This window comes from Bemisia tabaci, chromosome 6 (genome assembly GCF_918797505.1).
Source record: "Bemisia tabaci chromosome 6, PGI_BMITA_v3".
Lineage (NCBI taxonomy): Eukaryota > Metazoa > Arthropoda > Insecta > Hemiptera > Aleyrodidae > Bemisia > Bemisia tabaci.
The window spans coordinates 39,695,669-39,717,723 of record NC_092798.1 but is presented as its reverse complement, the minus strand read 5'-3'; the positions used below and the strand labels follow the sequence as shown (position 1 = coordinate 39,717,723).

General features: G+C 39.6%; 1 protein-coding gene across 1 annotated transcript in view; it reads left to right on the top strand.

Moving 5' to 3' along the window:
* Positions 1–1,350: 1,350 nt before the first annotated feature.
* The window catches only part of LOC109036963 (glutamate receptor 1), a 567,301-nt gene continuing 546,596 nt past the window's right edge, over positions 1,351–22,055 (top strand). The window contains exon 1 of the mRNA XM_072302018.1: positions 1,351–2,049. Coding sequence (XP_072158119.1) covers positions 1,896–2,049 — 154 coding nt within the window. The 5' untranslated portion in view covers positions 1,351–1,895. The remainder of the gene's footprint in view (positions 2,050–22,055) is intronic.

Genomic DNA, 22,055 nt, shown 5'->3' with positions numbered 1-22,055 from the left:
CCTTCTGACACATGAAGCTCATTTCCTTGGTCGTTTAAAATAGGCATAAATCGACTAAATGATGTAAAAATATTGCTATTTGACGGTAAAAAAAATACAATTTTATTGAAATAAAATTGCAATTTCATTCCAATATTTTCGTTGTACTGTGCTACTTGGGAGGGACGATTTGCTTCATTGCATGAAATGCAAGGGATGTGCCGTGCGACTGAGAACTGAAATTGTAGCTATGTTGTTTTGTTCTTATAAAGTGCTTGTCGTCAGTGCAACTGCAAAAATGCGTACCTCGGTTGCGATGTTTCGAAATCTTCGCTCCTGTTTTATTTTTCAAAAGGAGACCTGCGAACCAACATGATAGTTTGAAGTTTTCACCGGACGTTCTTCACAAAGAGAGGAAAAATCCCTGAAGTTTTCAAAACATGACGTTCAGTAGTTTTCCATGCAGAAAAAAAAGTATGACAGGAAGTCTGCAACGCCAAAAATCGAAGTACGGATTTCTGCATTTCAATGTGTGATGTAATTAAACAGGGTGTCTAGTAAAATTTAATTTTGGATTTTTGTGATAATTTAAATGAAATCCCTAGATTTTTTTGGGCAATTTCTCGATCCATGGTTAATTTCTCTGATTTTGCCTGACATTGCACGAATTTACGGCCACCAAGTTGAATATGCATGAGACGTGAAAATGACGGCACATTCTTCAGGGTGTCCAGCATCAGGATTTTTCGGACTTTCCCAATTCCATCAGGATTTGAGGAAAAATCGGTTGTAAAATCAGGATTTGAGAAAAGACGGCCGTCCGATCGGATTTTTTCTTCGAGCTGTTTTTGTGATATTAATTTTTCTCCGCAAAAAATCAGGATTTGGAAAAATTCTGAATCAGGCTTTAGCAGTCAAAAATTAGGATCAACAATCCGGATTTCCCAAAATGAAAAACAAAACTAAACACTCTGTTCTTTTTCTCTCAAATCTGTTTTTCTCCGATTGCCAATTCAAGAGGAAAATCCTAAAGAAATACTGTGAACTCAGCTTATCCATGGGCAATAAAAGTTACTCGTATAACTTTCCCATCGCACCAATCCTAAACGCCATAATTTTTCTTCGCAAAAAATCAGGATTTTGAAAAATTACGAAATCAGGGTTCAGCAGTCAAAAATTAGGATCATCCAATGGGGATTTCCCAAAATGACAAACAAAACTGAACACTCTGTTCTTTTTCTCTCGAATCTATCTTTATCCAATTGCCCATTCAAGAGGAAAATCTTAAAAAAATACTGTGAACTCAGCTTTTTTTTTTTTTTTTTTTTTTTTTTTTTTTTTTTTTTTTTTTTTTTTTTTTTTTTTTTTTTTTTTGAAGAAAGAATTTATTTGATTTTACAAAGAGGAACTATCCGAGACAGGAGGATAGCCCGAAGGCCTGTAATACATACTAAGCGAAGCCTATTATATTTTACATTGCTTACATTTGTATTCTGTGAGAAGCCCCCCTTTGTGTTTCCCTTTAAAGACACTTATACATAAATATGTGGCTAGAAGATTCCTCTGTGAACTCAGCTTATCCATTGGCAATAAAAGTCACTCGTATAACAACCCCATCGCACCAATCCTAAACGCCAATCGCACCCGATCGACCTTTCCAACAGCAACCCCCCTCCCCCGTTGCATCAGTGGCCCCCTTAATTAGCATGGCAAAAACCGAGGTGATAACGAGTTAACTCTCGGCCTCCGGGGGGGGGGGGGGGGGGGGCAGACGTAGCGCGGCATGCGCCCCATGACGTCACGGCGACGCGGCACCCCGACTCCCCCTCGCCGCCGGTCGACGCGCCCAGCCTCCTTGGTCCAACGACCGTGGCGTGGTCGATGCTCAGTGGCGGCGTTGACTCCTTCGTTGCGCGATGCTGCTTCCCGCGTTGCTCCCGGCGTCCGCTCCGGGCTCGCGCTTATCAGTGCCGGGTGCGATTTCCCTCTTTTGTTCGGTGGTTTTTTGGGTGTCCCTCTGTGCTCTGGATCCTACGTCCGCTTCCGGCGCCACCGAGAAGTTCCCGCTAGGTGAGTCCGTGTCTCCCGTCTCCTGGAAAAAAAATCAAAATGAGATATTATCGTCGAAAATAATAATTAGACAAGAACAGGGACCTCACAAGTAGCCCTAATAAGTAGCAATTGAATGGTCAAAATATTGCAATTCCACTGGGTGTTGTGTTATGTTGCCTGGCTCCTATTTGAAGGGGCCCCATTTATTGAAACTCACTACAGTAAAATTGAAATAAGTTGCAATTTTTCATTGTATTGCATATTGCCTATCTTTCTGACACATGGAGCTCATTTCGTTGATTGTTGTTTCAAACGTACGTATTCCTTTGCTTTCGAGTTATTTCATCGCGGGACAAAAAATGTAACCTAAGGGCTGAAATTCGGGGACCAGCAGACCTGAAAATTGCGAAGACCAAGCCAATCAGCCCAAGTAGCACAGACTGCAATGAGTAGCAGTTGCATAGTAAATATGTTGCAATTCCACTAGGTGTTGTGTCGTATGTTGCCTAACTCCTATTTGAAAGGGCTCCATTTATTGAAACTTACGACAGTAAATTTGAAATAAGTTGCAATTTTTCACTGTGCTGCATATTGCCTGTCTTTCTGACACATGGAGCTCATTTTGTTGATTGTTTAAAATCGGCATAAATCTACTAAATGATGTAATGCATTTTAATGGTAAACAAATTACAATTTTGTTGAAATCAAATTGCAACTTTAATTTCAATATTTCCATTGCAATGTGCTGCTTAGGCTTGCTGTTAGAAAACTAAGCAGCGTATGGCAGACTAAAATAAATCGTCTCCCAGGACAAAAATCGTCCTCTGAAGACGAAAATTGAAAGGACGATTTCAATGATTTTTCCGCAAACGGAATCATCATCCGGGGACGAAATCCTCCTCTCAATTTTCGCCCACAGAGGACAATTTTTGACCTCAGGACGATTTATTTTTACTAGAGGACGGTGATTAACTTGTAGGACGGTGAAATTATTTGCCCATTAGAAGTATGGTTGGAATAATTTCTCATCATTGGGCCACTTAATATGGTGAGAATCAAAACATCACGCGATGAGTTTGTCCGTGAGTCTGGACCTCCCGTGCCCCCCCCCCCCCCCAAAAAAAAATAAAATGAAAAATAAATATTAATAAATTCGAACCATCCGAATGGGGAAAAAACCTTGTTGCCAAAAAAACTGTGGGCAGAGTTCAGGCGACGGTAACCAAATTGCACAACAGAAAAATGATCGGCTAGTTAAAAATAAGTTTTAGAGAATTCCTCAGCAATGGACCACTCAATAGGATGAGGATCAAAGCACCACGAGATGTGTTTGTTGGAATGTTGAGCCGGGTCTTTCGTGTCCTGAAAAAAATAAAAACAAGCAATTAATAAAAATAATAATTGTGATCGTTTTCAGGAAAAACACATCATAGCTGAAAAAACTGTGCAGCGTTAGTAGCCGGTAATCAACCTTCATGATAAAAAAAAAGTCCATTTGAATTATGTTTAATTTAATTTCTCCTCACTAGATCACCCGATATATTAAGAATCTAAGCACTCAGGATTTGTCTGTCCGGATCGTCTGTGTCCTGAAAAAATATTAAAAAGATATAAATATAAATAAATAAATAAATAAATAAATAAATAAGAATAAAGAAGGAGAGGAATTCTCTTCGTAAAAATCTTTATTCGTATATTCGGGCTATGTTTTTGTGCTTTATCGAAAATAAATAAGAAATAATTGGACTGCATTTTGCAATTTGGAACTATAAATTCTGGCTCTTCTGGAAAAACACTCATGTGTAGAGGGAAACTAATGACACATACGTTGTTTTTAAACCGGGCTAGAATTTATAGTTCCAAATTGCAAAATGTAGTCCACTTGTGAATATCTGCTGGAAAAAGGACCTTCCTGTTAAAAGCTAGGCCGTGTTTGGCATACGGTGACCAAATTTTAGCACAGTGAAATTTTCTGCCGATCAGAACCGCAGTTGGTAGAATTTTTCATCAATAGAACACTACTTGATACAGAGCACAAATTAAAATACAACAAAATGCCTCCGTTTCCTCACCTGAATTGTACACTGAAAACGTTTAACACGTAAAACCCCAAAATTGACTGACTCATGTGAAATTAATGGTTATAATTAACAATAGAATCAGAAGATGTCAGGGTTTTCATCACTTCAAAACATATTTTGCGTGCGATTTCTATGAGGAGACATATTATCATATTTGATTTAAAAAATGGACCGAGTTCAGACAATTATTTAAATCGGGTATAGGGAAAAAAAAAAAAAAAAAAAAAAAAAAAAAAAAAAAAAAAAAAAAAAAAATCAAACAAATCATTTGACAGATAAGCAACATAGATTCTAAAAATTCCTCCTAATCTGACGCACGATATTTGTAAACTTGCCAGGAAAAATTTAGCATACTGAAATTAGCTTACTTGCCAATTTGCTACTAGTATAATCATTGGTGTTTTGACAAGCAAAGAAATTACTTCTTTCAATTTTACACGGTATGGGATGAAAAATTGCGCGTGTATTACCCATCGATAATTTTAAAATAACTATTTTTTTTTTAACATTTACGAAATACGGGGTTGGACTTGAGTCTGAGTGAAATGGACCTGATGCGTTTTTTTCTTATTTTTATCTTTATTTCCCCCAAACATATATTAAATAGGTGCGTTTGTTCACATAAAACAGAAAAAGCGTACCCCAGATTATTCAGATTGCTTTTTTTGCAGAAATATTATGTGTGGCTCGTTGTGGAAATTCGCAGAAGTGAACAAATAGAAACCACAAGCTTAAAGTTTCTCATATGCCAGCTTTTTCGCTCGCATGTAGTCCATTGATGGCCGCTCTGGCCACAAGGAGAGGAAAATCGAGATCCTTAAACATTTTAAGAACAACGGGAGCTATTTCGAGTTTTCATACACCCTTCGCATCGACGGGATGCAACTATTTTAACTCTGTGGTCGCGGTGGAGTAGACCTAAAAAATTGAAGGCGCTTGTTAGTCGTGCGACTTGTAGTTTCATCCTCTTACGATCGGGGCCGGTTAATTCACCGGCGAAAAGAGAACGAGGAGAGCTTGATTTCGAGATCCAAATTACTGACATTTCGCTCTCTCTTAAAAAAGGTGACTTTGTCCAAAATTTGCCGAACTTTCTGCACGGATTTTTCAAAATTGCACTCCATAAAATGTTGCTTCTTGAAAAAGGAAAACAGAACCGATTCTTTTTTAATTTTTACGAAAAGCGAGTTAAGATCTTTGCCCTTCATAAACTTTTTTTCTAGCATTCTTTTTTAAGAAAAAAAAATAGCAAGGTTTAAAGCGACAAAAGAAATAGAATTTCGGGATCATAACGTTATGCCAAGTAAAAAAGGACAAGTTTGTGTGATTCATTCATGTTCATAAAAAGTTAAAGGCATCGAGGAGTTTACTCTTTCAAAAATTAAAAATTGTATGATCAAATTTTTTAAATTATGAAAAGTCTATCAGTGACCTTTTACGACACAGCTGTGTGAAAAACGACACTTCACCTCGAAAACGTACGCACATAATCGATACCAATTTAAAGAATGGTTCGAATCCGAGAGGAGGGGCGCGTATTTTCTTGACAAATCAGGACCATTCGGACGTATTTCTACCAAAGGGAACTACGTGCATTGAGACATGAGCCCTGAGACCCATAAGAATATATGCATAACAGGGCTCACGTCATAGTGCACATAGTTCGTTTGGCAGAAATACGTCCATTCGAAAGTCGAAGAATCGTCTAACTGGAACGACGTTTCAGAGATTCTGCCCCACCCATCGTTTGTCTGCGGAAAACTCCAGCACGTCCGAGAGTTTTAATTGCGTGTTAAATTATCTCCATCTTGAATTTTCGTCTGTGTTCATTCTTCACTCTCAACTTTTGATCGTGAAAATTCAAGCGTTCCTCCGCCGGTTTACTTACTTTGCCATTTGCATTTTTAGACCGTCTATCACTCTTCCCTCTCTGTTTCGAGGGATTTTTAAACTCGCGTCGCGTCATCATTTCAACAGAGGAAATTATGAGAGATCGCTCCAGATTCGGAAGTGGAGATCATTAAGCTCTGCCGTGAATTAATGCAGCTGTGCAAACATTTTGCAACATTTAAGAAGGGATTAAAAACGGCTAGTAGCCCATAATGTATAAAATGAGTCGGTGGTATGTTCATGAAGAGCCGTAGCCCGGTCCCTCCTTGTCCTATTGGGTAACCCGTTTTGAAGGGAAAATATGTTTATCTCGTCTCTGTTTGAAGAGTAGGCCTGCCTACTGGAAAAAAGTCGCTTGGATCCAGAGTCCAGACTGTTAATAATATTAACAAGAAAAAATACTCTTGATTCAATCCGATTTTTCCTTGAATCGAAGAGCCGAGCCTCTTGATTTAGGCGGATATCCTTTTGATTCAAAGAGAAAGTCCAATTGAATCAAGAGTATTTTTTCTTGTCGAGGTTTTTAAGAGTCTGGACTCTAGATTCAAGCGACTTTTTTTACCAGTGAAGGAAATACGTCATATGAGCCTTCACACATTGCCAAACATCCTCTGACCATTCTTGAATTTTGTGAAAGTTTGCAAGTTTTTTTCGATTTGTCAGAAATTTGTTAATAATTAAATCTAAAGTGCCTGAAAATTTTAATGGAAAATATTCATATTTTCTTACGGAGTTAAGTTTTATTTAGAGTAAATTTGGCAGCATGCGATATTGTTTGTGATGTCCATACAGTGTGTTTCTGTAAGACGGAAGTGATGCTCTATGAAAATGTAAAGAGACATGCTATAGATTTCCTCCGAAAGTATGAAGTAAGCGAAGGAATTTTAAAACCCCGCGATCAAGGTACAAAATTGTTGAGCCTGGTGATGCGATTTGCAAGAAGAAGCATGTGCGTCAAAATTGCTTCTTCGGCATGTTCTGTGAAGGCAAATTAGAACGGTTGACTGAACCCAAGTTTTAGAAAATTGGTCTTCCCTTCAGAAATTTATGAAACCTTGAAATTTAAGAGAAACAAGATGAATCTACATTTTAAGATGATACCTATAAAGGTATGTGTTTCTATGCGTAATCAATCCGCTTTTTTGCTAAAAAATTGGCCTCGGTTGCATCGGGCTGGTACATAGTAGCGACGGGAGGGGGGGGGAGGCTCTAACTAGAAGGGCAGGATTAACACTTGTGTGGTATTTGAAGTAATTTAAAATAAAAGAAAAAAATAAAAAAAAAACATAAAAAACATAAAAAAAAGAAGAAAAAGAAAGAAAAAGAAAAAAAGAAAGAGTCAGAAGATCGGCAACGTCTAATCTGCCCTGCTAAGGAAAAATGCCGTATGAACCTTCAGACATTGCCAAATTTCCCTTTGATAAAACACGAATTTCCTGGTAAACCTTGAGGATATCTTTCCTCAAATTTTTCAGAAAATGTCTACAATATAATCTCGAACATCCGAAAATTCCAGGGGAAATTATGCATGACTTTTTTCAAAAATTAAGATTTTAGCGAAGGAAATCTTGCCAAGTGTCAAGGTGTCTACTGAAACAGGCTCGCCAAGGATCGGTACTTGTACTTTTTAAGTACATTCCCACGAAATTCAGTGCCTCCTCAAAAGAAACATTCAGTATTTTTTTAGCACCTCCAATTGACGAAATTCGAAAAATTTCAAAAATTTGAATTTCTCGCTCAAATTGAGACAAAAATGACAAAAAAATGAAAAAAATTCCGGACCTTTTGCGGAATTTCCGCACTTTTCCAGTACTTCCGGACTCCCTCCACAAAAAATCGGTACTATTTCCAGACTTTCCGGACTTGTAGACTTCCTGGAGAAGAAGGTGGAGAGGGAGGAGGAATAGAAAAGGAGAGGGAGGGGGGAAGGAAGAGGTGGAGGAGAGGAGAGAGAGAAGTAGGAGATACGGAGCAGGGAGGAGAGTGAAAGGGCGAGGGGAGTGAGGAAACAGCAGAGAGGAATGAGAAGTGACGTCAGAAGGAAAGCCGGACCTGCGGAAAGAAAAAACGCCTTCAATTAAGAATGATACTGTGCAACACACGGAAGCTTGAATAGTTGTATCATCCTGTTGTTTTCGAGATTCCGATGGTTGAAGTCCGAATCCACGGAGGAGGAGAGATGTGGAGAAAGACGGAGAGATGGGAGAGGATGGAGAAGGAGATGAGAAGATGGGGAGAGGAGAAGAAGAGAGAGAGAAAAAAGAAGGAAGAGGAAAATTACAAAAAATTGAATTTCTCGCTCAAATTGCGACAAAAATGACGGAAAAATGAAAAAAAAAAAAAAAAAAAACCGAACCTTCTAACGGAATTTCCGCACTTTTTCAGTACTTCCGGACCACCCTAAAAAAATCAGTACTATATTTCCGGAAATTCCGGACTTGTAGACACCCTGCTGGAAATTCTCGAATGTTCATACGGTGTTCTTCCTTGGCACGACAGAGATGTAGTTAGACTGCCCCTGTCTAAACACGTCCAATTCATCCTTTAAAATAGAAAGGTACTCGTTGAAAAGGACAGTACATACACACGCCCCTCCGCTTCCTCCCGTCCAATCAGCCCTATCTCGAATTCGACTGTCCGCGAAGCGCCCACCGCCCATCGGCCGGGGCCGTCGCGCGCTGGGGCGGAGCGAGCGCAAAAAACCCAAAGCGAGGCGTATGAAATAATAATAAAAATATTTACATAAAAACGGGGGGGGGGGGGGGGGGATCGCGGCTCTGGAAAAACCCCCGACTGGACATCGGAGATAAACAATGGCGTGCATAACTCATGTTCCGGCGGTTTCGCGAACCGCTCGACAAAGAGCGCCCAAGTCATCAGCGTCCGCAATAAAATAAATTTGTCCGGCCTCCGGCACGGTTCGCGCCGACACCGTAAGCTCCCGCTCCGGGGCCCGTATGCTCCGTTGGTTTTAATGCGGACGGGAAACATAAAAAAGCTCCGTAGTGGCCCACTGGCCCATGCGGAGCGCGAATCGCAGAGCGATCCGATTCCGAGGCCAGAATCTCGGCGGCCCTTAAGAACCGTTTAAATTCATCTGGTGTTTCGCGATGCCCCACTAAAAGTCCTTGAGATTTGCTGCGCGGAGCTCCCGCCGAACGTCCACAAATTCTCATCCCGGAAGGCCCGTTTAGCACGCTGAGAATGACAGCTGAAAATAAGGCTTTTACTATCGTTGCTCTTCCTGGATTGCGTTTTGCAAAACGGAACTAAGAGCATTCCAATGCACTGGAAAAAAAAACACATTGGATCTAGAGTCCAGACTCTTAAAAACATCGACAAGAAGAAGTACTCTTGATTCAATCAAAATCTAGCTTAAATCAAGAGCCAAGCCTTTTAATTTAAGCGGATTTCGTTTTGATTCAAGCAAAAATCCGATTGAATCAAGAGTATTTTTTCTTGTCAATGTTTTCAAGAGTCTGGACTCTAGAGCCAATGTGGTTTTTTCCAGTGTGCCGCTAAGATTGTGCAATTTTTATTACCTTCAGGGTGTCTACAAGTCCCGAATCTCTGGAAAGCCCGGAAATAGCACTGATTTTTTCAGGGCGGTCCGGAAGTGCTGAAAAAGCGCGGAAATTCCGCTAAAAGGTCCGGAATTTGTACAAATTTTTGGTCATTTTTGTCGCAATTTCAAATTTTGAAATTTTTCTAATTGTGTCAAATGGAGGTACTGAAAAAGCACGGATTTCTTCTGTTGGAGGAGGTACTGAATTTCTTGAGAATGTACTGAAAAAGTACTGTAAAAGTACTTATATTTGACCAGCCTGTTTTAGTAGACACTCTGACCTTGCAATGAATAAAGGATACATGATTTCAGTGATTATATCGCAGAGAATGTAAGTTAATGTTGTTTATTGTTGTGAACAACATTAATAATAAATGTTTCTTCTTTTGGATCCAGCTGAAGTTTGCAACAGGCCCATTTTCATACGTTTGAGGATGCGCAACATAGCATAGCAACAAGTCTCTTTAATCAGGGTAATTGGAAAATGAGCATGGGCTGCAACAATAAGAGGGGCTCAAATTGATGTAATATCAGATACTTATATGTATATAAGAAATCATCCTTCCTTTGGCTTCAGCTGAAGTTTGCAACAGGCCCATTTTCATACGTTTGAGGATGCGCAACATATAGCAACAAGTCATTTTAATCAGGGTAATTGGAAAATGAGCATGGGCTGCAACAATATTGTGTATGATATAGGTATACTTATGTTTCTGAGAAACATTTCTTCTTTTGGCTCTAGCTGAAGTTTGCAACAGGCCCCTTTTCATACGTTGGAGGATGCGCAACAGCAACAAGTCTTTTTAATCAGGGTAATTGGAAAATGAGCATGGGCTGCAACAATAAAAGGGGCTGAAATTGATTAGATCCGAGTCAGATTAAGCGTCGGAGGCTGCCGGCGAGAGCGTCATTAAGCGGAAAGAATCACCGACGAGTTTATGAGTGAGCAGGTGGGCCGACACGACGAGACGACAAGACGCCCGGAACACTAATCACGCCGCTCCCGCCGCGCGTAACTCGTCATTCGAGAGCGCCGTAACTCGGGCCTATCGCTCGCTGAATTTCAGCCCCGGCGACTGAATTTCAGCTCCGTCGGGTGATTCCCGGAACGTCCCCCCGGAGACGACAACTAATTGAATCGTCCTCAGGAGTAATAACAGTTCGCTCTAACGGCCGCTGCACCGTGCAGTTCTTCAGACTCCGCGCAAGGGGCCCTGCTTCCACTTTCGCCGGGTCGCCGACTTCAACAGCCTTTAAGGGTGGTTTCCGGGATCCATGCTGCTTACCCCTAACGATGACCGATGAGAGGCGAGTTGAGAAATTCGTTTTGCTGGTGAAACTCAAGTTCGCGTCTGACTTTGGGTCAATAGGTCCCGGGTTCTAATCCCGGGAGAAGCGACAGATTTTCACGGAACGGCGGGCTGATTGTCGAAACTGATAGACAAAGAAGACATAGGGAATATGGAGCGATACTTTTGGTTGAAATACGTGGTTCTTATGGACTAAGGAAGAAAATGATAAACTTACCATAGGGTCTCTTCTAGGTTGCCGTTAGTTAGTTTATTACCTACCTCCTGTGTCCATTGCAAAAAATCGCCTCCGCCAATAGGATCCCCTCAAACCCTTTTTGTCTTCTTTGTTTACAGCTTCAATTATCGATTCTTTGCCATAGGTTTAAAAGTCATAAAAATTGATACATCGCAATTCACGCCAAGCCACTGCCCAAAACATTTGGTTCTCTACCGATAAATGCTGGGTGACTGAGGTTTTGGATGTTTCAATTCAGGCTTGAACTTTATCCCACTCTTGCTCATGGGAAACTTATGAGTGCGAGCGAGATAACAGAACGTATTCGATACATCAAACTGGTGAGATTATATCGACATCGATTGGTTCAGCATGTAAACATGGCCTCGAAAGTCCATTGAGTAATCTGAGGGAACAGGTTTTTTGTGATGGGTTATTGATACTTATGAGCGCAAAATGACAATGAAAAGTGAAACGGTAAGAAATTGTCTCATTCTCAGCTTTTTCAACTTAAATCCTAAATTAATTGTTTCAGGTTATGTTCTGTTGTTTTGAACCAAACGATACATCGAGCCACTATCAAATGAAACTAGAGTGACCAGAGTAAAATAGTCAGAAATTTTCTCAATTTCAGCTTTTCCAACTTAAACCCTAAAATTTTTGTGCGGGGTTATGTTCTATTGTTTTGAGCCAATCGATACATCGCGATAGAATACGATCCATGTCGGGACGACGATGCATATTCACCCACTGTGCTGCGTGGTCCTTTGTCTTACAGTCTTCCTCTCGACGGTTTTGCTCCGGAGTGAATTATGTCGAAAATGTGAGTGAATTGCGGACTCGAATCGTCCACCAGTTCGAGAGCTCGTCGCACAGTGGATCAAGTCAATCAGAGAAGTCGGACTAGAAATTTTGAACTAAAACTGCAAATTTTGATGTTTCTCTCGTCACATTTCAATTTTTAAAGGGTACTACTGACAGAAAATTTCACGAGGAAACCAATGGAACCACTTTTAGAACATCAAACTTTTGTAAAAACAGAGTTATGAGCTTTTAAAGATTCCCAATTTTGTCCGACCTCTCCTATTGACTCGATCTACTGTGCGTCGTGGGAATGGTATGAATTTCGTGGCTATATGCATAGCGCTTCTGTTCCAATTACAACCCACGAAAGATTCCTCTTCAAGTTGAATGTTTTTTCCCGACCCATATTTTCATTTCAATTGTTTACAATTAATATCCTATGATCACTTTGAAACATTTGAATGTGTGATTTTGCACTTTTTAGGCGCATATTAGCGATGGAGTGTGATAGATAGTACAAACCGGTGTGTGAACCTCCCCGCCGATGAAAGTTTTGATTCATCATATTATAGTATCAGTTTGTATCATACTTTCAATTTTTTGGGAAAGACTCTTGGAGTTAATTCAAACGACGCAGCAGCAAACGACGGTCCTTTCCTCTTATCAATCTAATCTCATTTTCAGCTACTTTGTTTGTAAAGTTGGTATGGCTCGAATCGTATTACAGAGGTGTACATTGTTCGATCGCAAAGATTTGCATTTTCCCTTTAAACTGGCGTGAAAGATATTAGATCTTAGCTCCTTGATGATAGAAGGGTCAAGGGTAGAAAAACTTAAAAAGATTGCAATGATTCACTCGAAAATTTTTTCGCGAACAATTGAAAATTTTGGCTAATTTTTTTTTTTAAATTTTCGCTTTAATGTCACGTAAATTCCTGGAAATGTTCGATACAAAAGATGTACACGTTAATTTATGATACATAATGTACTCGGCTCAATTTTGCAGCAATGCAATGCAGTTACTTACGCAATGCAATAGACCGCTATCAAGGTGAAGAATAAGGCTGAAATATACTTAATCGTCAAAATTTCACCTCGGAAACGGCGGTTTCATTCTAAACTTTACAAATCAATGCGAAAAGAGAAACAACCGTTTTAGAGGTTAAATATTATTATGATTTGAAATCCACGGAGCCCAATGAACCATGTACGGACCGGTTAACGTAACATGACTATGACTTGATACAACTTAACAATCTCTCCGGAGGCGATGTAGTATAACCGCTCAAATGAAGGCGTTTTTATTTGCCGCACGATGAAACTCGAATAGACAGTCAACATGCACTTGGCAAGTCCAGAATTGAAACTATACCGACTTGATTAGTGATACTGATTTCGACTGATGAATAAAACAGTTGATTCGATTTTTGGTGAGTTAGGGATGAATGCCTGCATTGGAAAGTTCTTCTTCATTTAAGTTTTAACGATGGATTCAAGAAAGTTATTACGCTATTGGATCTACCGGATACGTAAAAGACGGTGAAAATAACGTTGACTGAGTTTATACGTAACATGTGTTTATTACTTCAATTCATTACATTTTAAACAACTTTTCTCCTTTTTTCCTTCCTACGCATACTTATAATTTTATAGTTAAGAGAAAATGAGTACAGTGGCAAATTCATCAGTAATTGCAAATTCGAAAAAATGTGTGCGTGAACTGTGCGGACTTACTCAATCAGATTTTGGTTTTTTTTACGAGTGAACATTAAAATTATCAAATACGTAGACGTAGAGGGTTCATGTCTCGCTGGGGAGACAATTAATGGGCCATTATATTAGACAGAAATTAAGAATTAAAACACCTGAGACACTTTTTCGCATGGAAAGTTCATGTAAAATGCATGAAATATATTTATAATTTTTTCTCCGGAAAAATATGGTCTGTGAGAAAATTTCAGAATGCATACTTTTCTGATTTAGCCTATGATGTATAATATGGTAACAGAAAAATTTCCTCGATAACTCTCATATTTCATATTGACTATTTTCACCAGATGCCACCTCTAGCTTTAAAAATTAATTTTTCCTCATTTATTTCGTAGCCATACATGAAGGTTAAAATTTGCTAAGACTGAGTAATTACTGTTATACGGAAAACAGATATGCTCGACAAATTACATGTAGATTCTTGTCATTTCCGAATATTCCCATAGAATAGTCTCTTTTATTGTGAAAAGTAGTTCAGGGACATAATATAAATACTTTGTCGGTGAAAATAATTTGAAATATTGAAGTGTAGCTTGTCACTTAGTTCACAACTTCGTCCAATGCTTAAAAATATTTAAGTATGCAGGAATTTTACAATTATATTTATTCCAGCAAGTAGAAAGAAAGAAGAAACAAAGGAGGGAGGGGTGGTTGGTTCAACCTTTTTTCATAATGTTTTTAGAAGAATTCAAGATTCTCTCCATTATCATTTCAAAATTCAAATAAAATAAGTTCAGAAAGTTGCAGATAGATAAAATCAAAGATTGTAGTTGTATTGGGCGCATCTAGAAGAGAGAAGTTCAAGCAATTTAGTCTGGATATGCTACTACGTTATCAGGATACTTATTCGTCAAATACATGTAATATCCAAGAATCACCATCATGCCGAAAACAAAAAGGTTCATCATTTTGAAACTTTCCTTCCCAATTTTGCACAAAAAATTAGAAACACTTGCACGCCAGGCTTCCCTACCACTTGTGCACCAACCACACTTGTGCACCAACCACTAATCTACTACTATCTACTCACAGACCACTGTATTTGATCGTTATGAGGACCTGTTGATACTTCCTAACACAAAATGAAGAAAAACACTGACTGCTCGTATTTATTACTACAACACCGCTCATGAATTTTGAAGATCATGATTTTGATAAATCTGTTATCAAGCAGAGAATCGCGATAAACGATGGTTAGAGAGGCGTAACCTTTTTTCCTTGATGCATTGACGAACCTTTTTGTAGTCCATTTAAGAATTTTTCATTCTTTCGAATCGTTTCTGATCAAAATTTTACAAATGAAAGTGGCGTTTTTGGACGAAAATGCTTGCCTCTTGTAAGGAGACGGCCCAAATCAAGAGAGACTATAGAGTTTAAATACATGGCTATTTTTGCTTTAACTTGCGAGGGCGGATAGATCATCAACACACGCAACTATCGAGGACTAGTGGTATCTAAAAATCATGCCTTACAGTACGTTCAACTCCAACTAACGATTTTGAAGCTACCCTAGTTTTTCTGTTCAAGTTTCAACGATGGATAATAAGTGTAAATGATGTAGACATAATAATTCACACTACGATACCTATTGAGAAGCAGTGCCAGAGTTAACGGCAAAATTTTACGCACTTTTGGACTGCGGCAGGCGATCTTAGTTTTGACATTGGAAGTTAACATAAGGATTCACATGGTTGATCTTCTGTCATGTGCGTAAACTAATTTGGCGTGGATCATCCACTATAACATCAGTGGTTGTCTCCAAATTACATAACGCTCTAGGGGGAGGGGGGGGGGGTCAAAAAGAGCGTTACACCATTTCATTTTAGGTATTAAAGGATAAGTTCTACGTCACAAAAGCGTTCCAAGGGGGAAAAAATGTCGGAAAAGTGCTTCACGTAATTTAGCGACGGCCGCACAAAACGTCAGAAGACAAGGTGATTCCTTTTTTGTGACGTTTTTTACAAGATACATAACTAAGGTAACTCAATACTAAACTCAAGACCTCCTTGTCTTTACATAAATCCCTAATAAAATCTGCTTACTTAGTATTTCCGGGGAGCTCCGGCGAAGAAAAATTGAATTTTCGTACCGCGCGGTATTATGCGTATTTTAGGCGGGAATAAGAATCAAGATATGCCACTAAAAGCGGGTTCCCAAGCTTTAAAACGCTCCGGCGCAGGAACGCCGAGTACATTATTCATCCATGCCAGCTATGATTCCCTTTTAAAATCTTGATAACACGGCAACGTGACTCGGGAGAAATGCAAGCAGAAGAGGATAAAATATAAAATGCATAGAATTTGACAGAAACCGCTGGCGCTCCAGCGGACCAGCGCGAAAATCCCCAGCCGACGGTGTCGGAGGCCCCGAAAACCGGCGTGTTCCACGTTCCGGGAAGTCGCGATTATTCGAACGATACGGCAACGGTGGTAGCTAGGTCTCGGCGATTAAATTCCATAAAACTCGATGCGATACCACTCCGGGGAAAAAGCGTCCAGGACTAAAAATCGTGTCATTTTGCGTCGCGTTAGTCCGATCCTGAGCCGGGATGGAGCTTTTTCCAGGCGCGAATGATTTTTGATCGATTATCACTACGTAAATTCCTCGAAAAAACGTATTAGGAACTCGTAAAACCGTTCGAGAAAAGCCGGAAACCGATGCCAACAGTGTCCGAAACTCACAGGCGCCAACGCGCCTCCACTGGAAAAAAAAACACATTGGATCTAGAGTCCAGACTCTTGTAAACATTGACAAGAAAAGGGACTCTTGATTCAATCAGATTTAAGCTTAAATCAAAAGGAAATCCGCTCAAATTAAGAGGCTTGGTTCTTGATTTAAGCTTAAATCTGATTGAATCAAGAGTATTTGTTCTTGTCGATGTTTTTCAGAGTCTGGACTCTAGATCCAATGTGGTTTTTTTCCAGTGTAAAAGCTTCAATGGCGCCTAAAAATTGGGCTTGATGCGCCACACGGCTCCTAAAACTCAAAGGTGAGTCTCGAACACTGAATGCCAAAAACCTCAAGATTTAGGAACTGGCACAGGTGCTTGAAAACCATCTTCTACGAACATTCAAAACGCAAAACGTCTCATTAGGAAGGGAAGTCTGACTTCGCAGAGACGAAGCTTAAATCGCCTTCAATAAGGATCCACGCAACCCGCACGTCCGGAGAGTTAAAATAGTTGTATGCAGCATTAGCTGAACTTAGAACGTTGGTTTGATCAATGTCCCAGCGAAGAATATCGGATTAAAGGATGTCATAGCATGTATCCTCGTCAAAACTTTCGACAATACTTTGGACCATTGGTTTTTTTTCTTTAAAACTAAATACACAAAAGAACATATCATGATACTTTAACCTTATTCGTTTCCGCGAACTCATATACGTTCTTCTTGTGAAAGAACTAGGGTCCTCTGAGGACTGAGAACATCTATGACACTAATTTTATCGTGCTCATTTACGATTGAAGGAATTTCTGATTATGTTGATTGACTCCAGACATATTCAGAATCACTAGTATTAGGGATATTCTGAAATATATTCTGTAAAATCTGACTTGTACTGAGCCTTTACACATTCTAAATTTTTTGATTGAGTCATGTTAATTTGTATAATTTTTCCATGAGAATGATTTTTACTTCATTGTAATAATTATCAACATTTTTGTCTAGCCTAAGGAACAACGTATCTGCTCTTGGCCCACTGACTTGGACGAGTCCTTTGATAAACTTGCTCATACACTTGATATGACAAGCGCTATTATCCCCTGGAGTCCACGCCAAAAAAGTTTACACACTTTCAGACTGCGATAGAGGATCCGCTATCTTGCTTCTTGCATTTGCTTTACATGTAAAAAATACGTCAGGCGATCTTCTGTCTCAGTTTAGAAGTGCTCAAATTTATTTGGCGTGAACTCTATTGATGTTATTTTCCGTCTCTATAATCAAAATGTCTGGATGTTGCTACAACAACCTACATCAAATCCTTGCTAGGATTTTGGAAATATTGTGGCTTGTAGCAACGTTGAGGTAAAATTTGTTCTTAGGGTGGGATAGCTGCCTGAAAACCAAAAAAAATTAACTGTGTCGTGGTCCATTCAGCCGCGCTAAGGAAGAACGCCGTATACACACTCGAGAGTTGCCAAATTTCCTCCCATAAAGTGTTCATTTTTGAGGAAAACAAGGAATATTTTCCCACGAAATTCTCATGGGTCTTAGGTGAAATTGCGAGAAAAATTATTTAAAAAAATTGGTAAAAAAATACTGACAAATTTTCCCAGAAATTCGTGATTTACCAAAGGAAATTTGGCAACTCCATAGGGTTTATACGGCGTTCCTCCTTCACTGGAAAAAGAACACATTGGATCTACGGCCCAGACTCTTGAAAACACTGACAAGAAAAAATATTCTTGATTCAATCGGATTTTTGCTTAAATCAAGAACCAAGCCTCTTAATTTAAGCGGATTTCCTTTTGATTTAAGCTAGATTCTGATTGAGTCAAGAGTACTTTCTCTTGTCGATGTTTTTAAGAGTCTGGACTCTAGATCCAATGTGTTTTTTTTTTCCAGTGTTAGCACGACAACATTCGACAATTCCATTGGAAATTTTCAGTTCGAGTCCAGTCTTCCAGTTTAACGCCCTCTCGGAGAACCCTCTCTCGAACCTAACTCGACTCTCAAGGGTCTGCGACGATTTTTGTTGTGGTCGGAACACCGGATACATGTTAACATAATTCAACTTAGGCTCTGCGATGAAAACATAGGGAGCCCTCTCTTTTTCCGGTTCCGAGAGGGAGAAGCGAAAGTGCTTCAACCCCCCCCCCCTCCCACGCTACCGTTCCCGACCCGCAGCCCGGCCCGGCCGCCACAAAGGGGTAAATTTTGTTAAAATTCCCGCCTGCATCTACCATTTCGCCGAAAATTCTCCGTCTCCGCCTCTCTATCGCAGCGATCTTTACGCTTTATAGTTTTACCTCCCCTGGGATGGTACCGCTACTTAACTCGGCCACTAAAGCGCGTGGAGTCGTTGCCAAATGGTGACCGTGAAATTGGTCTTTTTTCTTGTGGGTGTTAAAAAGTATTTATTGGATGGTGGAGTAAGAGCCAAGTGCTAGGTAAAAGAAATGCACAATTTGACTAAATTTGGCAATTAGGAGCTACAATTTCTCGCTCATCCGTGAAACCACTCATGTGCATACGGAAACTGAAGGCACATACGTTGTTTAGTATTTAGGGAATGGTGGTGTAGTATAGCCTAGTGCTAGGTAAAATAGATGCACAATTTGACTACATACATACAAAAAGCCGCTTTTCTAGCGCAGCTCGCGCTTTGCGACGCCCAATCGCCATTGCCACCTATCCTCCTAGAGATCATCAGGCAATTGGCACCTTCTGATCTCCTTCTCCACCCCTTGTCGCCAACCTTTCACAGGACGTCCACGCCGACAGGACAATTTGACTAAATTTTGCAAATAGGAGCTACGATTTCTCGCTCATCCGTAAAACCACTCATAAGCATTCGGATACTGAGGGCACATACGTTGTTTAGTATTTAAGGAATGGTGGTGTAGTATAGCCAAGTGCTAGGTAAAATAGATGCACAATTTGACTAAATTTTGTAATCAGGAACGACAATTTCTCGCTAGTCCGTGGATCTCGCTAGTCCGTGGAACCAATTATGTACATACGGAAATTGCGGGTACATACGTTGTTTCTCAAGGCCTTGTAACTTGGCTTGCGATAGTTTTCAGTTCGAAGTTTGGCAATCATGTTTGTATATTCTGAATGCGGCTTACAGTTTCAATTCTCGGGAAAGTTTCCATAATATAGCAGCTTGCGCCGTTAGAGAGTGTACGCGGAAGTTGGGCAATCTCACGAATATTTGCCCTTCATGGCCTATGCATCAGCATATTCCCACACGAGGCACTAGAAAAACTTCGGGGGAAATGGTTCGGCAAGTGTTTTAATTGAGGGTAGAGCATGCAAACGAGCCTCATAAAATTAGATTAATAAGTTCAAGATTGCGACACCAGAAAAGATCTTTTGCGCCTTCGAATGGAAGGGCAAACGATGGAAAAAGGAAATAGTGAGGGAAAGAATAGTAGAATGATAATGAGAGGTGAAACTATACGAAACTATAAATCTCGGTGCGAGATGTAGCAATTTTGCTTCCTTACTCAAGGAATGGAGTATTTTCGATACCATTTTGTCATGGGAACGGAGTTCCCCATGATATTACAATCGTTCCGTTGCTTTCGCTATGGGATTCCCTATACCTCTGCGACCTTGAGCGTTTCGCCCAGTCTCCGATTTTTGGTTGATTTTCCGATGTATCAAAAACCGTTGTATTTTTTAGCCAATCATGTCTCTACGTCAAGTTGTGTTGACTTCTAAAATTCGCTTTCAGCGAGTTTTTTTCCATCTTGAGATGTCGTATCTGACTGGTAAATCTGCGCAGAACCACGAAGTTCCGTTTTTAGGCAAACAATGTCTCACAGAGAAATGCTCTTAATCCGCTGTCTCTTAGCGGCAGTGGCCGGATGTCAAGGTCGTCTTTTGTGAAGCCCCGCTCAGCGTCCGAGATCACTTAACTGTTATCTTTCCTCCATCCGTGAATGAGTGTCGAGATAGCTCGGTTGATTGAGACGCCAAGTCAGTGCTTCATCTATATCCTTTTTGTTGCGAGCGGGGGTTCGAATCTCGTAGACGACAGTTAATTTTTACTGGTTGTATTGAATGTTTTAGACCAATCATCTAACAATAATTAATACTTGGCAACTTAGGAAGCACATAGGTCCCTTATGATGCGTATTCGGGCATATGTGTAGAGTAAAAATATCATACGTAGGGTGTCCCAAAAGTACCGGGACTGGTTCTGTAACTTCAAAAGTAAGATAGATACAGACATGATTTTGGTCTCATTTTAAAGATCAACTCAATACCTATCGATTAAAACCAAGATCAGCTCAATCGAATAAAAATTGACCGAGTCATGACAATTTGAAATTAGTGAGGAAAGTTTACCCCTACGGTTTTTAGGAAGATTTTTCGCTTACCAGGATTCAAAAAGTTAATATTCGTATCCACTTTCCTTCGGATCTTCCATAATTTCCTTTTGCTTTTCAAAGTACCGTCCATCAAACCGGATGCACTTTTTCATGCGCTCTTGCCACTTATCCAACATTGTTTTCCTGAATTCTTCCTCTGGGATGGAGTTGAAGAAGTTTTGAATTGCATTCTGGATTTCGGTCTTCGATACGAATCTTCGTCCGCGAAGCTCCTTTTTAAGCGTGGGAAACATCCAAAAATCACATGGAGCCAAGTCAGCGCTATAAGGGGGATGAGGGATTGTTTCAACTCCATTTTTACTCATAAATTCACGTGTTAAGCTCGATGTGTGAGGCCGCGCATTGTCTTGATGGAGTATCCACGAAGCTTTCAAGTCCGACCGTTTCCGGGAAATGTGCATTCTCAACTCCTTTAGTACTTTGCAATAATACACACTGTCAACTGTTGTGTTTGATGGTACAAAATGTTGATAAATGACACCTCGAAAATAAAAAAACACAATAAGCATCACTTTATTGGCCGACTTTTCGATTTACGGCGATGAAGAATCTTCCTTAAAAACCGCAGGCGTAAACTTTCCTCGCTGATTTCAAATTGTCATAACTCGGTCAATTTTTATCCGATTGAACTGATCTTGGTTTTAATCGATGGGTATTGAGTTGATCTTTAAAATGAAATCAAGATCATGTCTGTATCTATCTTACTTTTGAAGTTACAGAACAAGTCCCGGTGCTTTTGGGACACCTTATGTATACTTTACGCCGAAAAAGCGAACCTGAAACTTAAATGCGTTAACTTCCGAAAACCATATATAATCCAACGAAAATAAATAATTGGTACATAACAGCTTTCTTGTATGCAAAGAAAATAATTAAAAATGTTAAAAAAGAGATGTCAACACAAAATTACATAGCCCCTTCAATTCAGAAGATACTACAAACGAACTGTACTTTAACATTTTCATATCCCAGAAGCTAACGTTCCCATGACGAATATTGCTATCGCTAGCGATTGCAAAATCCAACTTGTTATACAAATTACCGTGTTTCTTCCTTCATCTGTCGATTATTTGTAGAAATTCAAAACGTTGGAGTTTGTTTGTCCCTATTAAAATAAAAAAGGAGCTAATATTTGAAAATATCGCGATTGTAAATGAGTTTTTCCTCTCTTATAATTCGCATCATCTTAATTTTTGCTCATTAAACATTTTCCTCACTAACTTAAAATCAATAGATCGTATTCGATAAATCGAACGAGTGAGATTGTATCGATATCGATTGGTTCAAAACATACACATAGCCTCAAAAGTCAATTGATAAA